The following is a 24,620-nucleotide window of genomic DNA, read 5'->3' on the forward strand; positions in this document are numbered from 1 at the left end:
AAATTATAAATTTTAAATTCTAATAGCATAAAAATGAGATGTTAATTCAAGGCGTTAACTAATATTCAATCGAGTGTTATAATCGATTATGTTAGTTAGGTAGGAAGAAATTAAAAGGAAATTATAAGGGGTCCCCAAATTATAATCATTGGCTCTTGTTAGTTGGTATAACAAAAGGTGAGAGAGTGATTGGGTCAATACATGGGTCATGCATGCAGAGATGAAAAGAAAGAGTGGCATCCATCTCAGATACCGAGATAGGTATACATTTTTTTGGAAACTCAATTGCAGTCGACTTTAGGTGAAGTTGATAACTAAGAGCTGTTAAATGATTTAACTAATGGAAAAGTTTAGGAGGTCAGCAATTTTATTGCATTTTGGCCAGCATGTAACCAGCAGAGAAAGGTGAGCCATTGGATAAAATCTCACACCATCAAATCATCATTGATGGCTAGTTGATGGTTACCAATCACAAATGTTGCTGGCCCCCTAGCATTGCTCTTAACTAATTTGACTAAATTTTTATCTAATGACTCTCCGCTATCAACTTGTGAAATCGACTGAACCTGAGTTTTTCACCTTTTTCGACACGTATTTGTCACTGGAGACTACAACTTTACCCCACAAGCAAGAGTCTTGCTTGGTCTTGGAAAGTAAAGGTTAGGTTCATTATTATTCCATTATGCTTCTTCCGAGAAAGTAACCATGATTCATGACTTGTTCATGATCAGTTTGTATATATAATGTGATTGAGTGAGTGGAGTGAAAAGCACTACCAAATTAAATATCATCAATAATATGTTTTATTATATTCCACTGAAAATGAGAATTAGATACCAAAATGTCGCTGCATGCATAGTATTGGTACTTGTGGTGGTGGTGGCTGAAATCGCAGAGTTATGCATCTGTGAAAATTCAACTACTCGCCGCCACTCTCGGTGTCTTGAACGAGAAAGGCAAGCTCTTGTGAAGTTCAAAGCATCCCTGAATGATCCATTTAACATGCTTTCCTCATGGCATGGCCATGACTGCTGCCGATGGAAAGGGATCGGTTGTGACAATGTTACTGGTCACGTTGTCATGCTTGATTTCGCCTCTCCTTATGTGAAATGCTGGAGATCCGTGCCTCAAATTGAATACAACGTGGCGGAAGAATTTGATGATGAGTTCATATCAAGTGAATGTGAACCTTTCATCCGTCAATATGTGGAAGCAACGAATGTTAATTCGTCCCTACTGGAACTGGAATACTTGACTCATTTGGACTTGAGTGGAAATCACTTCTATGAGAGTCCCATACCGATGTTCATTGGTTCTATGCAACGCCTGAGGTATTTGTCCCTCTCTGATGCTGGTTTTGGCGGGAGAATACTCAACAATCTTGGAAATCTCACCAACCTCCACTTTCTTGATTTGAGTGGAAATGAGTTTTCCCGAGCCAGCAACATCAATTGGATTTCAAAACTGCCATTGCTGGAGCACCTCGACATGAGCTCTATTTACAATGGGTTGCAGGTATTTGACCTAACTTATTACTTGGATGGTTAATAATTCATGGACTTGACAAAGTTGCTTCTTCTTCCTCGCTCAGGTTAATGTTATTAATCTCACCATCAGTGCTTCTAAACTTCAATTCCTAAGTCTTGCCGACAATGGACTTAGCGTGTCAAATTTGGATGCTTTACAAAACATGACATCTCTTATGCATCTTGATCTTGGTGGGAATAGTATTACTTTAAATTCATCTTTGTTTGGCAACTTCAAGAAACTTGAGTATCTTGATCTTTCAAGGTGTGGACTTCATGGCCCAATTCCAAATGCTTTCCAAAATGCAACTTTCATTGAATTTTTGGACTTTTCTGAAAACAACTTTGACTCTTTTCCATCCTGGTTTCACAAGTTTGAGAAACTCAAGCATCTTTTTCTCTCATCTAATAATTTCCAAGATATAATTCCGGATGCTTTACAAAATATGACTAGCATTGAATTCCTTGACCTTTCTGACAACTCTTTCACTTCAGTTCCATCTTGGTTTGTTGAGTTAAAGAAACTTGTCTATCTCAGTCTTTCAAGTAATGAATTAACATCCATGGAATGTTCCATTTCATCCATTTTGAAAAATATGTGTCACCTAAAAAGTTTACATGTAGCAGGAAACAGACTCCGAAAAGAATCCATTGGAAATAATGATTTGTCTACCTGCATTAGACATGATTTGGAGAATCTTGACTTGAGTCAAAATGAATTTAATGATCAATTGCCATCTTGGTTAGGACAACTTGAAAATCTAGGCAACCTTGATTTCCAAGATAATTTTTTCTATGGTCCCATTCCCTCTTCTTTTGGAAAATTACTGAAATTGGAAAATTTATATCTATCCAGCAACAAGTTAGAAGGGGACCTTCCTGATTTCATGGGACAACTAGTAAATTTACAGGTGGTCGATCTTTCAAATAATTTATTTAATGGAACCATTACCCAAAATCTTGGACAACTTGTAAATTTACGAGTTCTTTGTGTCTCAAATAATTCTTTAAAGGGAACAATTCCTGAAAATATTAGACAACTTGTAAACTTACAAAGTATTGATCTCTCAAATAATTATTTGACAGGAACCATTCCTACGAGTCTTGATCAACTAGTAAATGTAACTAGCCTTGACTTTTCCAATAATTTTTTGAATGGCTCAATTCCTATGGGACTTAATCAACTTGTAAATCTGAATACACTTGATCTTTCAAGAAACAAACTAGATGGGAGAATTTGTATTGATTTTCAAAAACTTGGGATTCTATCATACTTGGATCTATCTTCAAACAATTTGAATGGACCCATTACAGAGGAAGAAAGTTGGCCTTTGTTTATCCCAGAAATGGTGTATTTGAATCTCTCCCATAATCATATCAGTGGCTCACTTCCTGAACATATTGGTCATATGATGCCCAATTTGTCATCCTTGATTCTTGGAAATAACCTCATAAATGGTTCAATTCCAAAATCATTGTGCCAAGTTGATAATTTGAGTATCCTTGACCTTTCAAAGAACAGACTATCTGGTAAAATCCCCAATTGTTGGAAGGATAACATAGCATGGGAAGAAATAAATTTATCATCCAACAAACTAACAGGTACTTTTCCAAGCTCACTTGGGAATCTTTCCTCTTTGTCATGGTTGCATTTGAACAATAACAGCCTTCGTGGAGAGTTTCTAGCGTCTGTGAGAAATTTGAAGCAATTGTTGATCTTGGATCTCGGAGAGAATCAACTTTCTGGCACCATCCCATCATGGAGTGCTAACACATTTTCTTCACTACAAATTCTAAGATTGCGGCAAAACAGGTTAGGTGGCAGCATTCCTTCGAAGATTTGTGAACTATCATCCATTCAAATCTTGGACCTTTCTCGCAACAATTTAAATGGTTCAATACCTCGCTGCATAGGCAATCTTCGAGGAATGACTCTTGAGGCTCCTGCTTTGTCTCCTACTTCATCTGCTGCCGCGCTTCTCAATTCGCCTCGTGCACGAATATTTGAATCTGATTGGGAAACGGAGGATGTCATAGAAGTCATGAAAGGAAGAGAACTTGACTACATAAGAATCTTGAAGCTTGTAGTCATCATGGATTTGTCCCAGAATAATTTGCTTGGCTCCATTCCAAAAGGAATAACATTGCTCAATGGTTTGCATAGCTTGAATCTATCAAACAATCATTTGATCGGAAAGATCCCTAACATGATAGGGGATATGAGATCACTTGAATCCTTTGATGTTTCAACTAACCAACTCTCGAGTACAATTCCAAGCAGCATGTCAGCCTTAACATCACTAAGTCACTTAAATTTGTCACACAATAACTTCTCTGGGACAATTCCCACAGACAACCAGTTTTTAACATATGATGCATCCAGTTATGCTGGCAACCCATATCTTTGTGGATCTCCTCTACCCAACAAATGTGGTTATTTACATGAAGATCATGGGGGCAGCGAATTTGAAGATGATGACAGCAACTTAGATATGTTGGAAAAGTGGTTGTTCTACTTTGTGATTGCAATTGGCTTTGCAACTGGGTTTTGGGGAGTTATTGGCACTTTGTGGTTCAAGAAAACTTGGAGGCATGCTTACTTCAGATGGGTAGAAGATTTAGCCGACATTATCTATGTCACAACTGCAATAAGAATGGCAAAATTGAAGAAGTGGATGATGATGAGAAGCCGTGTTGTTGCTTGATCATGTATTCAAAGGTGGAAATAAATTAAGGAAAGTGAATAATGTTTGATGCATGTATCAATGTATGTGTTTGCATGAATTTGTAATAGAGATTGTCAATTGATGTTTAATCTCCTGAAGAACCTCTGCATAAAACAGAACAACATATCTAACAAAATTATAAATTGAAGTTGAGTTAATAGCTCCCTTCTGCAATTCACCTCTTTTGATGCACCAATTTTCTTAAATTCCTTTTGATTTCATTTTCTCTGAACCTTGATTCAATGCAGCAGTAACCATACCACAACTGTTATGTAACTATACACTTCATTTGTGGTTCAATATACTTCCTAGTTACTGTAATGTCCCAAGCTTTTTTTCTTTCTATTATTACTATCCTACCCTTTAATTTTATCAAAATTCCTACATTACCCTTATTCCTCCTACCCAAACCCAACCCTAAATTACTAAACAACTTCCACTCTTCCTCATCAACCACAGCCCCCCCTTCTTTTCAAAACTCACATCATACACATACACCCACGCAGAAAAAAAAAGAGAGAACGGCAGAAGGGGCTGCAGCCTCCACGCCTCGCCGCCGAAGTTCTGCTGCTGCCAAGTCGCCATCGACGTCAACCCTAGAGAAAGAGGGAGTCTGGGAGTTGAAGGAAGCTGGAGGAGTGTCGCTGCCGTTAGCATTTTGCAGTGCCGTCATCATAGTCACGGAGAAGGAGGAGGACCCACGAGGAAGAGAGGGACGCGGTCAGTCTCATCGTCATCAGATCCGTCTTTGCCGATGGAGACCCCGTCGCTAAGCTGCTGCGCCGCCGCTGCCACCGTTGGGTTTCCGGGAAGAGGAGCTCGAACGGGAGAGAGAGAACGAGAGAGAGAGTTCGCAGAAAGAGAAACATCACCATACACAAACAGAGGGGGAGGAGGAACTCACCGGAGGAGAGGAGACTCGTCGCCGTGCCTCTAGTCGCCAGGAACGGCGCTACCGTCGCCGGAAAACACGCCGGAGCTTCCAAACTCACCGGCAACACTACCTTGCCACTGTTCTGGTCTAGCTTCTTCCCTTAGTCTGTTCTGTTTTCACCTTATCTCTGCCACCATTTCATTTTTCTACCTTGTTCTTGTTTTGATTTATTTTTGTCTTTGTTCTGTTTTGGATCTTCCAGAATTTTATCTGCCTTTGTCTCTGTATTCGATTTGAAATGACTGCCTGGTGTTGTGGTCCTTGTCGCTGTCGTGAGACGCACTCTGAATTTGGTCTCTTCGATCCGTTAGGACCATGCTGTGAGTAGGTTTTACATTTATAACCGTTAAACTTTTGGTTTATGCTACTATAAGTTTTTAATTATATTTATAAAACTATTATTGAAGAACTTTGATTTAATTAGAATAATTGATTTATTGTAGTTGAATAATTATTTTTATGAAATTCATATATTAGAAATTTTATATGAGACTATATATGTTTGATAAAGCTTTATATTATTTTATAATATTAATTTTATTCGAATATATACTTTTGAATTATTAAAGTATTTGTTGGCACTCACTTTGAAATTATGAAATATATTTTTATGATTGAGAAAATATGATTTGAAAATATTTCTGATAAGAAAGTATTATCGATTGATTTGATTCGATATCTTATATATTTGAGATATTAAAGATTTATTGTGTTTGAAACTATATGTTTTGAATTGGTTTGGGAGGCTCGTATTAGAAAACCGTAGTTAACGGCGGTTCGGTTATGACGTTAACTTAGATGCATCTGACTCAGACTCCAGCTAGCAGGGGTGTTGCTAGCCTAACGTGTAGGCCACACGTTAGATCTGTTATTCTATTAGGACACACAAGAAGAAATGGCTACCCATACAGGTGGAGCCACCATGTGTGGACTTTTGATTTGATTTCTGTATGAGAACTCCCTTATTGATTCACCTATTATTATCAACTATTACTTTCTAATTAATATTACTTTGATAATAATATTTATATGGTCTCATGTCGATTATAAATGTATTGTCTAGTCACTGAGTTGCAAAACTCACTCCTTTTTTTAAAATATTTTTCAGGATTAAATATTTGACTATATGAGACTTTCTATTCAAGAGTAACGGTCTGCAATGAGTACTTATTCTTTGTCGAATTTCTAGAAGTCTATGCTCCATATGTCACATGCAGGATTCAACCATTCTTAGTTATTTTAATTTATATTAAAAATATAACTATTTATTTTAGAACTTGTAAAATATTTGTAACTCGCTTATTCAACTTATATTTGAGTATGTTAGACTTGCTATAGGATTATTTTCTTGAGCGCCAATCATAACTCATTTTGAGTCGTGACAGTTACAGATGGCAGAGGCTATTGATTCAATTTTGTTAGCATTCATTTTATAACAAGTAATGTGCAAGGGGTCACACACCTAATGATCTAATCGAATAAGACTAGTAATTCCTTAAGCTTGTGCAAAGTATATGTGGCCAAAAGGTCTTATATATCATGTAAAAAAATAATAATATGAAAAAATTCAATTCTCTAGCAATATACTATAGCATTTTGCATAGTTTAGTCTTGATGACAGTAAATTATTTGATTCAATTAAAACACTAATTCTCAGTTGATTCAACATAACAAAGAAGCAATGAGATTTCTTTCATCACAATCAGTTAGTGGAACAACAATGCTAAAATATAAACCATGGGGGAGGGGGCAAATAAGATAAAAGATTCAATATATGATCAATATAAACAGATTTCAAGAACATAAAACCATTATGAGAAATTAAAAAGTGTGTAATAAAAAAAAATTAAGAGAAAACTAGCTAAGACAACTATTAAATCATACACATGCTACATTGCAGTTATTATAAGACTATTAAAAACTGTATATGAGAATATGCATATTTCTCAAGGTGTATTTGGTCCGAGGAAAAATAAGAGGTACATTTTCAAGAGCTCCTGAAGTTCTAATGGAATGCTTAACCACCGGCTCTATAAATATGAGCATCAAGCACTGGATTTTCTCCATTAATGAGCTCAAAGACACAAACATCTCCAACTTTTAAACCATTCTCAAGACTAAAAGGCCGCCAACCATTCGAGACATAGGCAGCTGCTGCTGCGGGATAACAGAGCAACTTTGCAGGCCCCAACTTGCCTTGGTACCGTATCTCTACATTCTGCTCCTTGTTTTCAAAATACTTTATGTAGAAGGAAGCTTTAAAATTCTGCATGATAATATATAACATTATGTAACAATACCACATAGAAGCTTGCATGATATATAAGTTTCCTCATGGATAAATGTATAAGCTTAAACTCACGGCCCTTGATCTCTGTAGATTACTTTTCACTAGCTTCATTATGAAAGAGGGATTTTCTTAGTTAAACTTCCGAACTTCTTCCAGACATAGAAAACCACAGATCCCACCCTCAAAAACTGGCTCCGATAACATAAAAGAATTTAAAAAACTATTAGAAAGGATCTTATTTACGGAATAAGGCAGATAATACAGATTAGTTTCTTTGGAAGAATGTTGTAACGTGTCCCAAGCTTTTTCTATTTTTATTACTAGTCTACCTTCTAATTTTATCAAAAACTCTAAACTAACCTCATCGCTCTTTTTCCAACCTTAACCCTAATCCAAAAATTCCTAACTTTGTCCTAATTTTGTCCTAATTTTATTACAACACATACACACACCAACAGGAGAAAGAAAGGAGAAAGAAAGAGAGAAAGGGAGGAGAACAGAAATTAGAGGGGGAGCGATGGAAGAAGAAAGGGAAAAGAGGGAAGAGACGAGGCGGGGCTGGGTGCCGCTGTTGCCATCGCAGAGAAAAGAAGAGACGCACCAAAGAGATGAGAGTGAGATCGCACACCTTCCATGGATTTTAACTCTTAATTATTTTAATTATTATTAATTATTTTAATTTTTTGTTAAAAATGTATAACTATTTATGTTTAGAATTTATAAAATATTTATAACTTTCTTATTCAACTTATATTTAAATCAATTAGACAAGTTAAGAGATTATTTTTCTGAGCGTCAGACATAGTTCATTTTGGCCTGTGATAAATGTGTTTAAATCTAACTAAAAATTAAATATTGACCGCCGTCATAAGTTAACTAAATTTCAGCCAAAAACTAACTTACAAAGTTAACTAAATTTGTTTTTTGAAGAAATTAAATAAGAAAAACCATAATCCAGACATACCATTAAGATCTATATTAAAATCAATTATATATCTATTTAAACTTCTTAAGAAGCTGACTGAGAACAACAATCTCAATCAATTGAATCAGTAAAATGAAACAATGATTCAATCATAAAAGACATTCCATCTGAACGGAGTGACGGATGGAATTATTGGCTTCTCAATATTTGTACCTAGAAACAAGAAGTTTCATTGTACTCAAACCGCAACAAGTGGCCATGATGCAGAGAGTAATAAATAATAGATTTGGTCATTATATGAAGAAATATTATGTACTATATTATGAGTATTGAATAAAACTTTTTTTAATACAATAATTAAGTTACTTTCATTATTTTAATTGTAATTTAAATAACCTTATACGCAATCCTACTAATCTAGCTTTAATAATTAGGATGCAAGTTCTTGGACCTAGATGATAATAATTTCCTTCTTGGTCTATATTGTTTGTGTTATTGCTCTGTGGATTTATATTGTTGTCTCTTGTAAGTTGTAACTCTCACGTCCCTTGCTGGGAGCTTGTAAGCTCTGAAGTATATTAAATAAAATTAAATTGATTATGTTTATTATTGTTGCCGTGGTGAAAAATTTTGCCACTCTATTTTTTATAAGAATAACTTTACAGACTAATAAAATTTATTATTATTTGATCAACAATATAATTACACGTATTAAATTCTAAATTCTAAAAGTATAAAAATAAGATGTTGATTCAAGGTGTGGACTAATGTTCAGTGTTATAACATAATTTGATTATCTTGGGTACGAAGAAATTACATCGAAATTATAATTATTGACTATCGTTGGTTGGCGTAACAAAGGGTGAGAGATTTATTGGGTCGATTAAAGCATGGGTCATGCAGAGTTGAAAAAAAAGAGTGGCATCCATCTCAGATTGATATACATTTTCTCGACACGTATTTGTCACTGGAGAATGGAGATTACAACTTTACCCCGCAAGAGTCTTCTTTGAACGTAAACGTTGGGTTCATTATTATTCCATTATGGTTCTTCCGAGAAAGTAACCATGATTCATGACTTGTTCATGATGAGTATGTATATATAATGTGATGGAGTGAGTGGAGTGAAAGCCACAAACAAATCAGATATCATCAATAATATCTATTTATATTCCACTGAAAATGAGAATTAGATACCAAAATGTTACTGCATGCACAGTATTGGTACTTGTGATGGTAATGGCTGAAATTGCAGGCATTTATGCAAATTCAAGTACTCTCCTCCACTCTCCATGTCTTGAAAGAGAGAGGCAAGCTCTTGTGAAGTTCAAAGCATCCCTGACTGATTCATCAAACATGCTTTCCTCGTGGCATGGCGATGACTGCTGCCGATGGAAAGGGATCGGCTGCGACAATGTTACCAGTCACGTTGTCATGCTTGATCTCGTCACTCCTTATCTGAAATGCAGGAGATCCGTGGCACAAATTGAATACACGCCGGAAGAATATGATTATGAGGAGGTTATATCAAGTGAATGTAACCCTTTCATCGAACAATATTTAGAAGCTGGGAATGTTAATTCGTCCCTACTGGAACTGGAATACTTGACTCATTTGGACTTGACTGGAAATTACTTCTCTTGGAGTCACATACCGATGTTCATTGGTTCTATGCAACGCCTGACATATTTGTCCCTCTCTGACGCACGTTTTGGCGGGAGAATACCCAGCAATCTTGGAAATCTCACCAAACTCCACTTTCTTGATCTGAGTGGGAATGGATTTTCACCAGACAGCAACATCAATTGGATTTCTGAATTGCCATTCCTGGAACACCTTGATATGAGCTTTATTTACACTTGGTTTCAGGTATTTGTCCTAACTTATTACTTGGATGGTTAATAATTCATGGACTTGACAAAGTTGCTTCTTCTTCCTCCCTCAGGTTAATATTAATCTCACCATCAGTGCTCCTAAACTTCAATTCCTAAGTCTTGCCGACAATGGATTTAGTGTGTCAAATTTGGATGCTTTACAAAACATGACATCTCTTGTGCATCTTGATCTTAGTTGGAACAATCTTCCTTCAGTTTCATCTTGGTTTGGCAACTTTAAGAAACTTGAGTATCTTGATCTTTCATGGTGTGGGCTTCATGGCCAAATTCCAAATGCTTTTCAAAATGCAACTTCCATTGAATTTTTGGAGCTTTCTGATAACAGTTTTGACTCTCTTCCATGCTGGTTTCACAAGTTTGAGAAACTCAAGCATCTTTTCCTCTCATCTAATAACTTCCAAGGTACAATTCCCGTTGCTTTACAAAATATAACTAGCATCGAGTCCCTTGACCTTTCTAGCAACTCTTTTACTTCAGTTCCATCTTGGTTTATTGAGTTAAAGAAACTTGTCTACCTCGATCTTTCAATTAATAAATTAACATCTATGGAATGTTCCATTTCATCCATTTTGAAAAGCATGTGTCACCTGAAAAGGTTATATATAGCAGGAAATAGACTCCGAAAAGAATCCATTGGAAACAATGATTTGTCTACCTGCATTAGACATGATTTGGAGAATCTTGACTTGAGTCAAAATGAATTTAATAATCATTTGCCATCTTGGTTAGGACAACTTGAAAATCTAGGCAACCTTTATCTCGAAGATAATTTTTTCTATGGTCCTATTCCCTCTTCTTTTGGAAAATTACTAAAATTAAAAACGTTATATCTATCCAACAACAAGTTAGAAGGGGGCTTTCCTGATTTCATGGGACAACTTGTAAATTTACATGTCGTCGATCTTTCAAATAATTCATTTAATGGAACGATTAATCAAAATCTTGAGCAACTTGTAAATTTACAACATTTTGATGTCTCAAATAATTATCTAACGGGATCCATTCCTTCGAGTCTTGGCCAACTTACAAATCTAACTATCCTTGATTTGTCAAATAATTATTTAAAAGGGATCATCCCTGCAAGTCTTAACCAACTTGTAAATCTTGATACACTTTATCTTTCAAGGAATAAACTAGATGGGAGAATTTGTATTGATTTTCAAAAACTTGTGAATCTATTATACTTGGATCTATCTTCAAACAATTTGGACGGAACCATTACAGTGGAAGAAAGTCGTCCTTTTATTATCTCAGAAATGGAGTATTTGAATCTTTCCCATAATCAACTCAGTGGCTCACTTCCTGAAGATATTGGTCATATAATGCCCAATTTGGGGTCCTTGATTCTTTGAAATAATATCATAAATGGTTCAATTCCAAAATCATTGTGCCAAGTTGATGATTTGAGTATCCTTGACCTTTCAAAGAACAGACTATCTGGTAAAATCCCCAATTGTTGGAAAGATAACAAAGCATGGGAAGAAATAAATTTGTCATCCAACAAACTCTCAGGGGCTGTTCCAAGTTCATTTGGGAACCTTTCCTCTCTCTCATGGTTGCATTTGAACAATAACAGCCTTCATGGAGAGTTTCTAGCATCTCTGAGAAATTTGTCACAGTTGTTGATTATGGATCTCGGAGAGAATCAAATTTCTGGAACCATCCCATCATGGAGTGCGAACACATTTTCTTCACTACAAATTCTAAGATTGAGGCAAAACAGGTTAAGTGGTAGCATTCCTTCACAGATATGTGAACTATCATCCATTCAAATCTTGGACCTTTCTCGCAACAATTTAAATGGTTCAATACCTCGGTGCATAGGCAATCTTCGAGGAATGACTCTTGAGGCTCCCGCTTTGTCTCCTACTTCATCTGCGGCCGAGCTTCACAATTCGTCTCTTGCAGAAGAATCTGGTTGGACAACTGAGGATGTCATAGAAGTCATAAAAGGAAGAGAACTTGACTACATAAGAATCTTGAAGCTTGTAGTCATCATGGACTTGTCCGAGAATAATTTGGTTGGCTCCATTCCAAAAGGAATAACATTGCTCAATGGTTTGCATAGCTTGAATCTATCAAACAATCATTTGATAGGAGAGCTCCCTAGCATGATTGGGAATATGATATCACTTGAATCCTTTGACGTTTCAAGTAACCAACTCTCGGGCACAATTCCAAGCAGCATGTCAGCTTTAACATCACTAAGTCATTTAAACTTGTCACACAATAACTTCTCTGGACCAATTCCCACAGATAACCAGTTTTTAACTTATGATCCATCCAGTTATGCTGACAATCCATATCTCTGTGGATTTCTTCTACCCAAGAAATGTGGTTATTTACATGAAGATCATGGGAGCAGCGAATTTGAAGATGACGACAGCAACTTAGATAAGTTGGAAAAGTGGTTGTTCTACCTTGTGATTGCAATTGGCTTTGCAACTGGGTTTTGGGGAGTTATTGGGACTTTGTGGTTCAAGAGAACTTGGAGGCATGCTTACTTCAGATGGGTGGAAGATTTAGCCGACACGATCTATGTCACAACTGCAATAAGAATGGCAAAACTAAAGAAGTGGATGATGAAGAGAAACCGTGTTGTTGCTTGATCATGTATTCATGTGTGTGTTTTTATTTTTATTTTGAAGAATCAAAGGTGGAAATAAATTAAGGAAAGCGAATGATGTTTGATGCATGTATGAATGTATGTGTTAGAAACAAGAGACTAATCTGGAGAAAGGATTTGTGTATTATTGAATGTTTTCAAGTTGTCTTGAATAATATAATATAGAAGGGTATTTATAGGTGCTAAGAGAATCGAAATAATAAAGACGTAATATCCTATTATATATATTTAAATATGCTAAATAATACTAATTGATCCTAATTATATTCTAACAGTATGTGTATGCATGAATTTGTAATAGAGATTGTCATTTGATGTTTAATCTCCTGCATAAAACAGAACAACATATCTAACAAAGTTATAAATTGAAGTTGAGTTTATAGCTTCCTTCTGCAATTCACCTCTTTTGATGCAGCAATTTTCTTAAATTCCTTTTGATTTTGTTTTCTCTGAACCTTGATTCAATGCAGCAGTAACCATACCACAACTGTTACGTAACTGTACACTTCATTTATGGTTCAATATACTTCCTAGTTACAGAGGGCAGATGCTATTGATTCAATTTTGTTAGCATTCATTCTATAACAAATAATGTGCAAAGGAACACACACCTAATGATCTAATCGAATAAGATTAGTAATTCCTTAAGCTTGAGGAAAGTAGTATATGTGTCCAAATGGTCTTATATATCATGAAAAAAAATAATAATGTCAAATGATTCAATTCTCTAGCAATATACTAATTCTCAGTTGATTGAACATAACAAAGAAGCAATGAGACCTCTTTCTCAGTTCATCACAATCAGTTAGTGGAACAACAATGCTAAAATATAAACCATGGGGGAAGGGGCAAAAAAGATAAAAGATTCAAGATATGATCAATATAAACAGATTTCAAGAACATAAAACCATTATGAGAAATGCAAAAGTGTGTAATGAGAGAAAAAAATCTCTATGCATTTAGCCATTAAATTCAAAACATGCTGACTAAGAACACCAATCTCTAAGCATTTAGCCACAAAAAAAGATCAGTTGAATCAACAAAATGAACAATGATTCGATCACAATAGAAAGCATACCATCTGAACGATGAAGGACAGATGGAATTATTGGCATCTCAATGTTTTTTTCTTCAGATTGACTACCTCCTTCCACATCTCTAGTTTCTCTGGCAATTCTCAATTGATTACTTGTAAAAGGCAATGATAATGATAATGGTGTTTTCAATCTTTTCTGCTCTCTGCCCCAACATTGTGGTGGTAGCTCATTCAATGTGTCAACCAAATCATTGTCGATCCGGTTATTGAAATGATGGTGTATTTCAAGGCCACTCATGTCAAGTATGTGTACCTCAAAACAAGAAGTTCCATTGTACTTAAACCGCATCAAGTGGCCATGATTCAGAGAGTAATAAGCAGCAAACTCTTTCCAACCCTTTTCAAATAAAATCTGATCATCATGCTGAGTCCAACGTACTTTCCATTGAGTGCCATCTGGAGGCTTCAGCCTTCAGGTTCACTGGATTTTTCATACCACCACCATATTTGCTAGTGAACTTGTTTGGTATCTTCTGCAGTGCAAATGAACCTGATGTTAGTAATTATAATAAATTAATAATCAAAACTCATGAGTATAAAAGGAAACTAAAGAGTGATGACACATCTCCCTCTATTTGTCACACTAATTGTGTTGAATTTTTACTTAAAAAAATATGAGAGTAATTAATTACATTTTATCATTAGTTAATTGATAAATGAGATATGTCATTAACTAACCTTATTTTGGCAAAAAAAAAAATAGAGCTTTAATTAGGAGGATTTGATCATTAAATAAAAATTATAAGATCAATTTGATTATTTTTTCTATTTATAGACCAAATTGATTATTAGATAAAAGTTGGAAACTAATTTAATTATTATTCAATTTAGTCACCAATTAGAATAATCAAATTTTAATATTATGTTTAATAACTTACAATTAGAATAATCAAATTTTAACTGCTTTGTTGGAATATAAATTGATTATTATCGTATATTGTTGGTTCGTAATTTTAGTTAAGAATTATAAAACTCACGTCATTATATATCTCTTTCATTTAGACAAATTCTTTCATTTATATTTACAATGCAAATAAAAATACTTAAATAATTAATTTACAATTTATATGATCAAGCCAAGTATATCATTAACAGTACTATAGTTCATAAAATACCTAAGCTATATGGATATTCAACTTATTATGGGTAGCAAAACAATAGGTTTATGCAAGTTGCAAAATTAAACGATTAACGGAAAAAAAGTACTAAATTAATAAGTCCGATCCTCAGCTTTATGCATGTAAATAATTATATAATGAATTTACATTTTAATAAAAAGATGAAAATTTATTTATTCTAATTACGATTTATTGCAACATAATTAAAATTTAATAGAATAATTTTTTTTCCAAATTAGTTGCTAATAAGGATAACAATTAAATTAATTGATCTTATAATTTTTAATTAATGATAAAATTGGCAAATTGATTAAAACCATATTTTCTACAAGTTAGCTTGCCTAATGGGCAATGGCATGACATAATGTCAAATAAGGTTCTACGTCAACTTTTTATCAAGATAAAGAAATGGAGGCCACTCAGATAAACACGCCTAAAACGTCTTTTTTTAAAGATGTTTTCATATTGTGTTTTAATTGGTTTCTGTATAATTTATTCGGTGTTCCTCATCACATATTATTAAATTCCTCAAAAGATTTTCTTTCCAAAAATACTAAAAAATATTTAATTTGGACTAAAACAAAAAAAGTAATAGATTAACTATTAGATTTTTTTAAAAGATTATTTACATAAAAAATATATCTTAGGTATCCGTGACTCATATTAGGGTTTTAAGTGTTTAGTTGAAAATAAAAAATAAGGTAAAAAAATTTCAATTGTCACATCAAATAGTCGCTAGAATGTATAATGTAGCAGTCGTTAGTCCATTTCAGATGACAAAAATAAGATTAGGAACCAATGTGAGTCATAACTATTAAGTTGGGAGACATAATTGTTAGAACTGATTAGGAACCAATTGGGATACATAATTTGTTGTTGCTTGATTAGGAACCAATTGTGAGTCATAACTATTAAATTGAGTAAATCGAAATTTTTGAAATTAGATTGAAATATAATTGTTAGAACTGAACCAGTGATCGAACCGATCAAGTTACTGGTTCACTGGTTTATTGGTTCAACTGATAAATCACTGGTTGAACCGATAAAACTGGTCTCACGTAAATATAAAATATAAAATAGTTAAAAACTTAAAATTAAAATTTGAAATATATATCTTCACTAACATTTTATGAAGAATCAAGTCTCAACTTCTAAAAATAACTAATATAAAAAAAAACCATAAAATTTTAATACTACAATAATGTCTTATTTTGACACAATAAAAAAATAATTAATTCACAAAGCCTATCATCTAACTATAATATCAGTAGATTTTAACACTAACATCAAAACAAATAACATTAATCACAATACTAGCAATAAAATAGATCAAGTAAATTAATAAATTTTTAGTGAAATTTATATTTATATTAATAATGGTATATAATTAAAATATAATTAATTTTAAAAATAGAAAAAATAAAAATTAAATTAAATTAGATATTTATGTATACTATATAATTAGTATTTGTCAAATATAGTACTTAGAAGTGCAATGGCTAAGTGGCAAGTAGAGGTTACTTTTGCTCCAAGGTTCTTGGTTTGAGACCTTGTGGAGATATTTTAAAAAAATTTTCAAGCAGACCAGTTTGGTTAGACCGGTTTGCACCGATTCTTACCAGTTCACACCGATTTTATTCCTTAAACGGTCCAAAGAGTAAACCGAACTGGACTATAATCCAGTTCTAGTCCGGTTCACTAGTTTTCTGGTTGAACCAACCGATCCAGTTCGGTTTTTACAACTATGGATATAATAATGGTAATTAAGTTGACAATTCAGTTGTTTTAATGGTAATTAAAATCTAATAATAGTTTATAATAAAAGAAACATTCTTTTGCAACAATGAACCTATAGTAATAGTTAGGGGTGTTTATAGATTAGATCATATCCATATAAATCCACAGTATTTATCCGTATATGATCTGTAATTTGAGAATATGATCTGATCTGTAAGATGATCGGATTGGATCGAATCGGATCCACACTCTAATCAGATAGAAATAAATATGTTTAAAAAAGTAAACAAAAAAAATTATTGACATTTTTTTATAAAAATAAAATTTTTTTATATTTTTTATTTTATGGATATATTTGATATCTGATCCAAACATAAAAAGTGCGAAATAGTTAATCTATTACCTTTTTTGTTTTAGTCCAAATTAAATGTTTTTTATTGTTTTTGGAAAGAAAATCTTTTGAGGAATTTAATAATATGTGATGAGGAACACCGAATAAATTATACCAAAACCAATTAAAACACAACATAAAGACATCTTTAAAAAAAGACGTTTTAGGCATGTTTATCTGAGTGGCCTCCATTAGTTTAAAGTTGAGAAATCAATTAATTGTTATTCGATTATTTCACATTCTTTTTCATACTTGGACAATTGCTGGGTAGTACAACTATCTTGAATCAAATAAATGATTAAAATTGAGTGTATTTAACTTGATAACAAAAATTAATTCATAAAATAAAAAAGTTATCTTACGCTTTTCCAAACAATATTTGGGTTCTAATAAAAAAAATGTTGAGCTAATATTTATGAATTTTCATATATTATCTCTCACTAGTTTATATATAATTTTCATACATTAATGAGAGAGTGGCATGGAATCCATATCTGATTGCTACATGCTTTGTTTTGCCGTGTTTATGAAGGAAGGAAAAAATGCATATCATGTCATAAACATCTACATATAGATTTAAAGAGTGACAAGGATATAACAAAGAATTAGACCAAATTGATACATTTTTTCCATGCGTATTTGGTACTCCTGGATTAATTAGAAACTGAGAGAGAATCGCTCAAAGACTTTTAAGATAAGCATTGGAGACTAAAACTTTACCACACATACCCAAGACTCTTGGAACGTAAAGGTTGGTTTGATTGATTATTCCATTCTCATGATTATGTATATATAATGTGGTTTAGTGAGTGGAGTGAAAGCCATTCACAAATTAAATATCATCAATTATATCTATTTATATTCCACTGAAAATGGGAATTAGATACCAAAATGTAGCTGCATGCGCAGTATTGGTAATTGTGATGTTAATGGCTGAAATTGCAGGCATTTGTGCAAATTCAAGTACTCTCCTCCACTCTCCGTGTCTTGAAAGAGAGAGGCAAGCTCTTGTGAAGTTCAAAGCATCCCTGAATGATTCGTCAAACACGCTTTCCTCATGGCATGGCCATGACTGCTGCCAATGGAAAGGGATCGGTTGTGATAATGTTACCAGTCACGTTGTCGTGCTTGATCTCGCCAATCCTTATGTGAAATGCAGGAGATCCGAGGCACAAATTGAATACACGTCGGAAGAACATGATTATGAGGAGTCGTTATCAAGTGAATGTGACCCTTTCAGCGATCAATATTTAAAAGCTACGAATGTGAATTCGTCCCTACTGGAACTGGAATACTTGACTCATTTGGACTTGAGTGGAAATTACTTCTCTTGGAGTCACATACCGATGTTCATTGGTTCTATGCACCGCCTCAGGTATTTATCCCTCGCTGATGCTGGTTTTGGCGGGAGAATACCCAGCAATCTTGGAAATCTCACCAACCTCCACTTTCTTGATCTGAGTGGGAATGGATTTTCACCAGACAGCAACATCAATTGGATTTCTGAATTGCCATTCCTGGAACACCTTGATATGAGCTTTATTTACACTTGGTTTCAGGTATTTGTCCAAACTTATTACTTGGATAGTTGGATGGTTAATAATTCATGGACTTGACAAAGTTGCTTCTTCTTCCTCCCTCAGGTTAATATTAATCTCACCATCAATGCTCCTAAACTTCAATTCCTAAGTCTTGCCGACAATGGATTTAGTGTGTCAAATTTGGATGCTTTACAAAACATGACATCTCTTGTGCATCTTGATCTCCATGGAAACAATCTTACTTTAATTCCATCTTTGTTTGGCAACTTCAAGAAACTTGAGTATCTTCATCTTTCTAGGTGTGGGCTTCATGGTCCAATTCCAAATGCTTTTCAAAATGCAACTTCCATTGAATTTTTGGACCTTTCTGAGAATAATTTTGACTCTCTTTCATCCTGGTTTCACAAGTTTAAAAAACTCAAACATCTTTTTCTTTCATCTAATAACTTCCAAGGTACAATTCCCGTTGCTTTACAAAATATAACTAGCATCGAGTCCCTTGACCTTTATGTCAACTCTTTTACTTCAGTTCCATCTTGGTTTATTGAGTTAAAGAAACTTGTCTACCTCGATCTTTCACTTAATAAATTAACATCTATGAAATGTTCCATTTCATCCATTTTGAAAAGCATGTGTCACCTGAAATGGTTATATATAGCAGGAAATAGACTCCGACAAGAATCTATTGGAAACAATGATTTGTCTACCTGCATTAGACATGATTTGGAGAATCTTGACTTGAGTCAAAATGAATTTAACGATCATTTACCATCTTGGTTAGGACAACTTGAAAATCTAGGCAACCTTTATCTCCAAGATAATTTTTTCTATGGTCCCATTCCCTCTTCTTTTGGAAAATTACTGAAATTGAAAAACTTGGATTTATCCAACAACAAGTTAGAAGGGGACCTTCCTGATTTCATGGGACAACTTGTAAATTTAATGGAGGTGAATCTTTCAAATAATTCATTTAATGGAACGATTACTCAAAATCTTGAACAACTTGTAAATTTACAATATTTTGATATCTCAAATAATTATTTAAAGGGAATTATTCCTCAAAATCTAGGACAACTTGTAAATTTATCTACTCTTTATCTCTCCAATAATTATCTAAGGGGATCCATTCCTTCAAGTCTTGGTCAACTTATAAGTCTAGTCTTCGTTGATTTGTCAAATAATTATTTAAAAGGAATCATTCCTACTAGTCTTAACCAACTTGTAAATCTGTATACACTTGATCTTTCAAGGAATAAATTAGATGGGAGAATGTGTATTGACTTTCAAAAACTTGTGAATCTATTATGCCTGGATCTGTCTTCAAACAATTTGTATGGAACCATCACAGTGGAAGAAAGTCATCCTTTTATTATCTCAAAAATGTCGTATTTGAATCTCTCACATAATCAAATCAGTGGCTCACTTCCTGAACATATTGGTCATATAATGCCCAATTTGGGGTCCTTGATTCTTGGAAATAACCTCATAAATGGTTCAATTCCAAAATCATTGTGCCAAGTTGATGATTTGAGTATCCTTGACCTTTCAAAGAACAGACTATCTGGTAAAATCCCCAATTGTTGGAAAGATAACAAAGCATGGGAAGAAATAAATTTGTCATCCAACAAACTCTCAGGGGCTGTTCCAAGTTCATTTGGGAACCTTTCCTCTCTCTCATGGTTGCATTTGAACAATAACAGCCTTCATGGAGAGTTTCTAGCATCTCTGAGAAATTTGTCACAGTTGTTGATTATGGATCTCGGAGAGAATCAAATTTCTGGAACCATCCCATCATGGAGTGCGAACACATTTTCTTCACTACAAATTCTAAGATTGAGGCAAAACAGGTTAAGTGGTAGCATTCCTTCACAGATATGTGAACTATCATCCATTCAAATCTTGGACCTTTCTCGCAACAATTTAAATGGTTCAATACCTCGCTGCATAGGCAATCTTCGAGGAATGACTCTTGAGGCTCCCGCTTTGTCTCCTGCTTCATCTGCGGCCGAGCTTAACAATTTGTCTCTTGCAGAATCTCGTTGGACAACTGAGGATGTCATAGAAGTCATAAAAGGAAGAGAACTTGACTACATAAGAATCTTGAAGCTTGTAGTCATCATGGACTTGTCCGAGAATAATTTGGTTGGCTCCATTCCAAAAGGAATAACATTGCTCAATGGTTTGCATAGCTTGAATCTATCAAACAATCATTTGATTGGAAAGATCCCTAACATGATAGGAGATATGAGATCACTTGAATCCTTTGATGTTTCGAGTAACCAACTCTCGGGTACAATTCCAAGCAGCATGTTAGCTTTAACATCACTAAGTCATTTAAACTTGTCACACAACGACTTCTCTGGCCCAATTCCTACAGAGAACCAGTTTTCAACTTATGATTCATCGAGTTATGCTGGCAACCCATATCTTTGTGGATCTCCTCTACCCAACAAATGTGGTTATTTACATGAAGATCATGGGAGCAACGAATTTGAAGATGAAGACAACAACTTAGATAAGTTGGAAAAGTGGTTGTTCTACTTTGTGATTGCAATTGGCTTTGCAACTGGGTTTTGGGGAGTTATTGGGACTTTGTGGTTCAAGAAAACTTGGAGGCATGCTTACTTCAGATGGGTGGAAGATTTAGCCGACACGATCTATGTCACAACTGCAATAAGAATGGCAAAATTGAAGAAGTGGATGATGATGAGAAGCCGTGTAATTGCTTGATCATGTATTCATATGTGTGTTTTTATTTTTATTTTGAAGAATCAAAAGTGGAAATAAATTAAGGAAAGTGAATGGTGTTTGATGCATGTATGAATGTATGTGTATGCATGAATTTGTAATAGAGATTGTCATTTGATGTTTAATCTCAAGAACCTCTGCATAAAACAGAACAACATATCTAACAAAGTTATAAATTGAAGTTGAGTTAATAGCTCCCTTCTGCAATTCACCTCTTTTGATGCACCAATTTTCTTAAATTCCTTTTGATTTCATTTTCTCTGAACCTTGATTCAATGCAGCAGTAACCATATCACAACTGTTATGTAACTATACACTTCATTTGTGGTTCAATATACTTGCTGGTTACAGAGGGCAGAGGCTATTCATTCAATTTTGTTAGCATTCATTCTATAACAAGTAATGTGCAAAGGAACACACACCTAATGATCTAATCGAATAAGATTAGTAATTCCTTAAGCTTGAGGAAAGTAGTATATGTGTCCAAATGGTCTTATATATCATGTAAAAAAATAATAATGTCAAATGATTCAATTCTCTAGCAGTATACTATAGCATTATACATAATTTAGTCATGATGATAGTAAATTATTTGGTTCAATTAAAACACTGATTCTCAGTTGATTGAAGATAACAAAGAAGCAATGAGACCTCTTTCTCAGCTCATCACAATCAGTTAGTGAAACAACAATGCTAAAATATAAACCACGGGGGAGGGGGGCAAAAAAGTTAAAAGATTCAAGATATGATCAATATAAACAGATTTCAAGAACATAAAACCATTATGAAAAATGCAAAAGTATGTAATGAGAAAAAAATTAAGAGGAAACTAGCAAGACAACTACTAAATCATACACATGCTACGTTGCAGTTTTTATAAGACTATTAAAAACTGTGTATGAGAATATGCATATTTTTCAAGGTGTATTTGGTCCGGGAAAAATAAGAGCTACATCTTCACTAAAATGATAAAACAAGAGACAATATTTACAAGAGAGATTGTCCATAGTAGATTTTCAATTTTACAAAATAAGTGCTACATATTTACCAAATTACTTGGTTTATTAAGAGCTCCTGAAGTTCTAATGGATTGCTTAACCATTGGCTCTATAAATATGAGCATCAAGCACTGGATTTTCTCCATTAATGAGCTCAAAGACACAAACATCTCCAACTTTTAAATCATTCTCAAGACTAAAAGGCCGCCAACCATTCGAGATATAGGCAGCTGCTGCTACGGGATAACAGAGCAACTTTGCAGGCCACAACTTTCCTTTGTACTGAATCTCTACATTCTGCTCCTTGTTTTCAAAATACTTTGTGTAGAAGGAAGCTTTAAAATTCTGCATGGTATATAACATTATGTAACAATACCACATAAAAGCTTGCATGATATATAAGTTTCCTTATGGATAAATGTATAAGCTTAAACTTACAGCCCTTGATCTCTGTAGATTACTTTTCACTAGCTTGATTATGAAAGAGGGATTTTCTTAGTTAAACTTCCGAACTTCTTCCAGACATAGAAAACCACAGAACCCAGCCTCAAAAACTGCCTCCGATACCAAAAAAGAATTTAAAAAACGAAATTACGGAATAAGGCAGATACCACAGATTAGTTCCTTTGGAAGAATGTTGTCACGTCCCAAGCTTTTTTTTTTTTATGACCATCCTCCCCTCTAATTTTATTAAAATTCCTAACCTATTTTTACCCTTCTGTTTCCAACTTCAATCCTAATCCAAAAATCCCTAATTTTATCCTAATTTCATTACAACACATACACCCACCAACAGGAGAAAGAAAGAGAGAAAGGGAGGAGAACAGAAATCAGAGGGGGAGCGATTGAAGAAGAAAGGAAGAAGAGGGAAGAGACGATGCCGGCGGGGCTAGGCGCAGCTGTTGTCGTTGCGGAGAAAAGAAGAGACGCACGAGAGAGATGAGAGTGAGATCGCAGACCTTCCATGGAGAAAGAGGAAAGCGCGCGACGGAGAAGAGGAAGGATGGAGTCCTGTCGTCGTCGTTGTTCCCGTCGCCGCTGCTGCCGTTGATCGAGACCGTCGCCGTCCCGGTTGAGGCCATCGTCGTCACCAAACAGGGCAGAGAAGGAGGGCGCAAACGGGAGAGAGAAAGGGGAGCTCTGCTGGATCTCGTCGCCGAGATGCTGCTGCCTTCCACCACCGCGAGATAGAGCCAGCCTTCTGTTCTTCTACTGTCATTGCGGTTGCCTCCGTTGCAGGTGGAGGAAGTCACCGGAGAAGGGATTGTTCTGTTTTGCTTCTGCTTTTAATTTTCCATTGGTTGCCGGAGTCTCTGGGGCCATGAATGTTGCCGCCGGAGTCGTCGAAATTGTTGCCGCCAAGAGCCACCACTGCTATACCTTTACCTTGGTAAAACAAACCCATTCTGCTTGTAATTGACATCTCTTTCTATTCCTGTTCAGCTTTTATCTACCTAAACCAAACCGCAACGAGTGGCCATGATCCAGAGAGTAATAAGCAATAAATTTGCAATTTGGTCATTATATGAAGAAATATTATGTACTATATTATGAGTATTGAATAAAACTTTTTTTAATACAATAATTAAGTTACTTTCATTATTTTTATTGTAATTTAATTAAATAACCTTATACGCAATTTTACTAATCTAGCTTTAATAATTAGGATGCAAGTTCTTGGACCTAGAGGATAATAATTTCCTTCTTGTTCTATATTGTTTGTGTTATTGCTCTCTGGATTTGTATTGTCTCTTGTAACTCTCACGTCCCTTGCTGGGAGCTTGTAAGCTCTGAACTATATTAAATAAAATTTTAAAAAAAAAATTGATTGATAATAATGTTCATTATTGTTGCCGTGGTGAAAAATATTGCCAGTCTATTTTTTATAAGAATAATGTTACACGACTAATAAAGTTTATTATTTTTTGTTATTATTTGATTAATAATATAGATACACGTATTAAATTCTAAATTCTCAAAGTATAAAAATAAGATGTTGATTCAAGGCGTGGACTAATATTCAGTGTTATAACTTATAATTGATTATCTTAGTACGAAGAAATTACAAC

At 34.4% G+C, this 24,620-nt stretch overlaps 2 protein-coding genes, 1 long non-coding RNA gene and 1 pseudogene across 6 annotated transcripts; 3 read left to right on the top strand and 1 right to left on the bottom strand.

The window, feature by feature from the left end:
* Nucleotides 769–6,599, top strand: LOC107621526 (receptor-like protein 12). 4 transcript variants are annotated; one of them, XR_002355235.1, is made up of 4 exons: nt 769–1,515; nt 1,592–5,271; nt 5,389–5,506; nt 6,295–6,599. XR_002355235.1 is itself a non-coding variant. In XM_016323551.2 (2 exons), the coding sequence occupies exons 1-2, from the start codon at nt 799–801 to the stop codon at nt 4,229–4,231; spliced, it is 3,357 nt and encodes a 1,118-aa protein (XP_016179037.1). In that variant the 5' UTR covers nt 769–798; the 3' UTR covers nt 4,232–5,324. The 4 variants fall into 4 exon arrangements, 1 of the variants encoding a protein (XP_016179037.1); XR_002355238.1 differs by lacking the exon at nt 5,389–5,506; XR_002355236.1 differs by lacking the exon at nt 6,295–6,599 and having other exon boundaries at nt 5,389–5,553.
* Nucleotides 9,174–12,912, top strand: LOC107621181 (annotated as a pseudogene).
* Nucleotides 17,982–23,186, top strand: LOC107621527 (LRR receptor-like serine/threonine-protein kinase GSO2). The gene is made up of 2 exons (XM_016323553.2): nt 17,982–18,823; nt 18,908–23,186. Exons 1-2 carry the CDS (start codon nt 18,137–18,139, stop codon nt 21,533–21,535), a joined length of 3,315 nt encoding a protein of 1,104 aa, XP_016179039.1. The 5' UTR covers nt 17,982–18,136; the 3' UTR covers nt 21,536–23,186.
* On the bottom strand, nt 22,451–24,378 carry LOC107621536. The gene is made up of 2 exons (XR_001615846.2): nt 22,990–24,378; nt 22,451–22,896 (listed from the first exon to the last, which is right to left on the bottom strand). It is a non-coding gene; the product is annotated as an uncharacterized LOC107621536 (long non-coding RNA).

The sequence above is a fragment of the Arachis ipaensis genome, chromosome B10 (assembly GCF_000816755.2).
Source record: "Arachis ipaensis cultivar K30076 chromosome B10, Araip1.1, whole genome shotgun sequence".
Taxonomy (NCBI): domain Eukaryota; kingdom Viridiplantae; phylum Streptophyta; class Magnoliopsida; order Fabales; family Fabaceae; genus Arachis; species Arachis ipaensis.

What these genes read in the sequence shown, in the direction of transcription:
- LOC107621526 (XM_016323551.2), top strand. Translation starts at nt 799, where the DNA reads ATGTTTTATTATATTCCACTGAAAATGAGAATTAGATACCAAAATGTC. An exon ending in CTATTTACAATGGGTTGCAG is followed by an intron (nt 1,516 to 1,591) that starts GTATTTGACCTA and finishes TTCCTCGCTCAG; the next exon opens with GTTAATGTTATTAATCTCAC.
- LOC107621527 (XM_016323553.2), top strand. Translation starts at nt 18,137, where the DNA reads ATGGGAATTAGATACCAAAATGTAGCTGCATGCGCAGTATTGGTAATT. An exon ending in TTATTTACACTTGGTTTCAG is followed by an intron (nt 18,824 to 18,907) that starts GTATTTGTCCAA and finishes TTCCTCCCTCAG; the next exon opens with GTTAATATTAATCTCACCAT.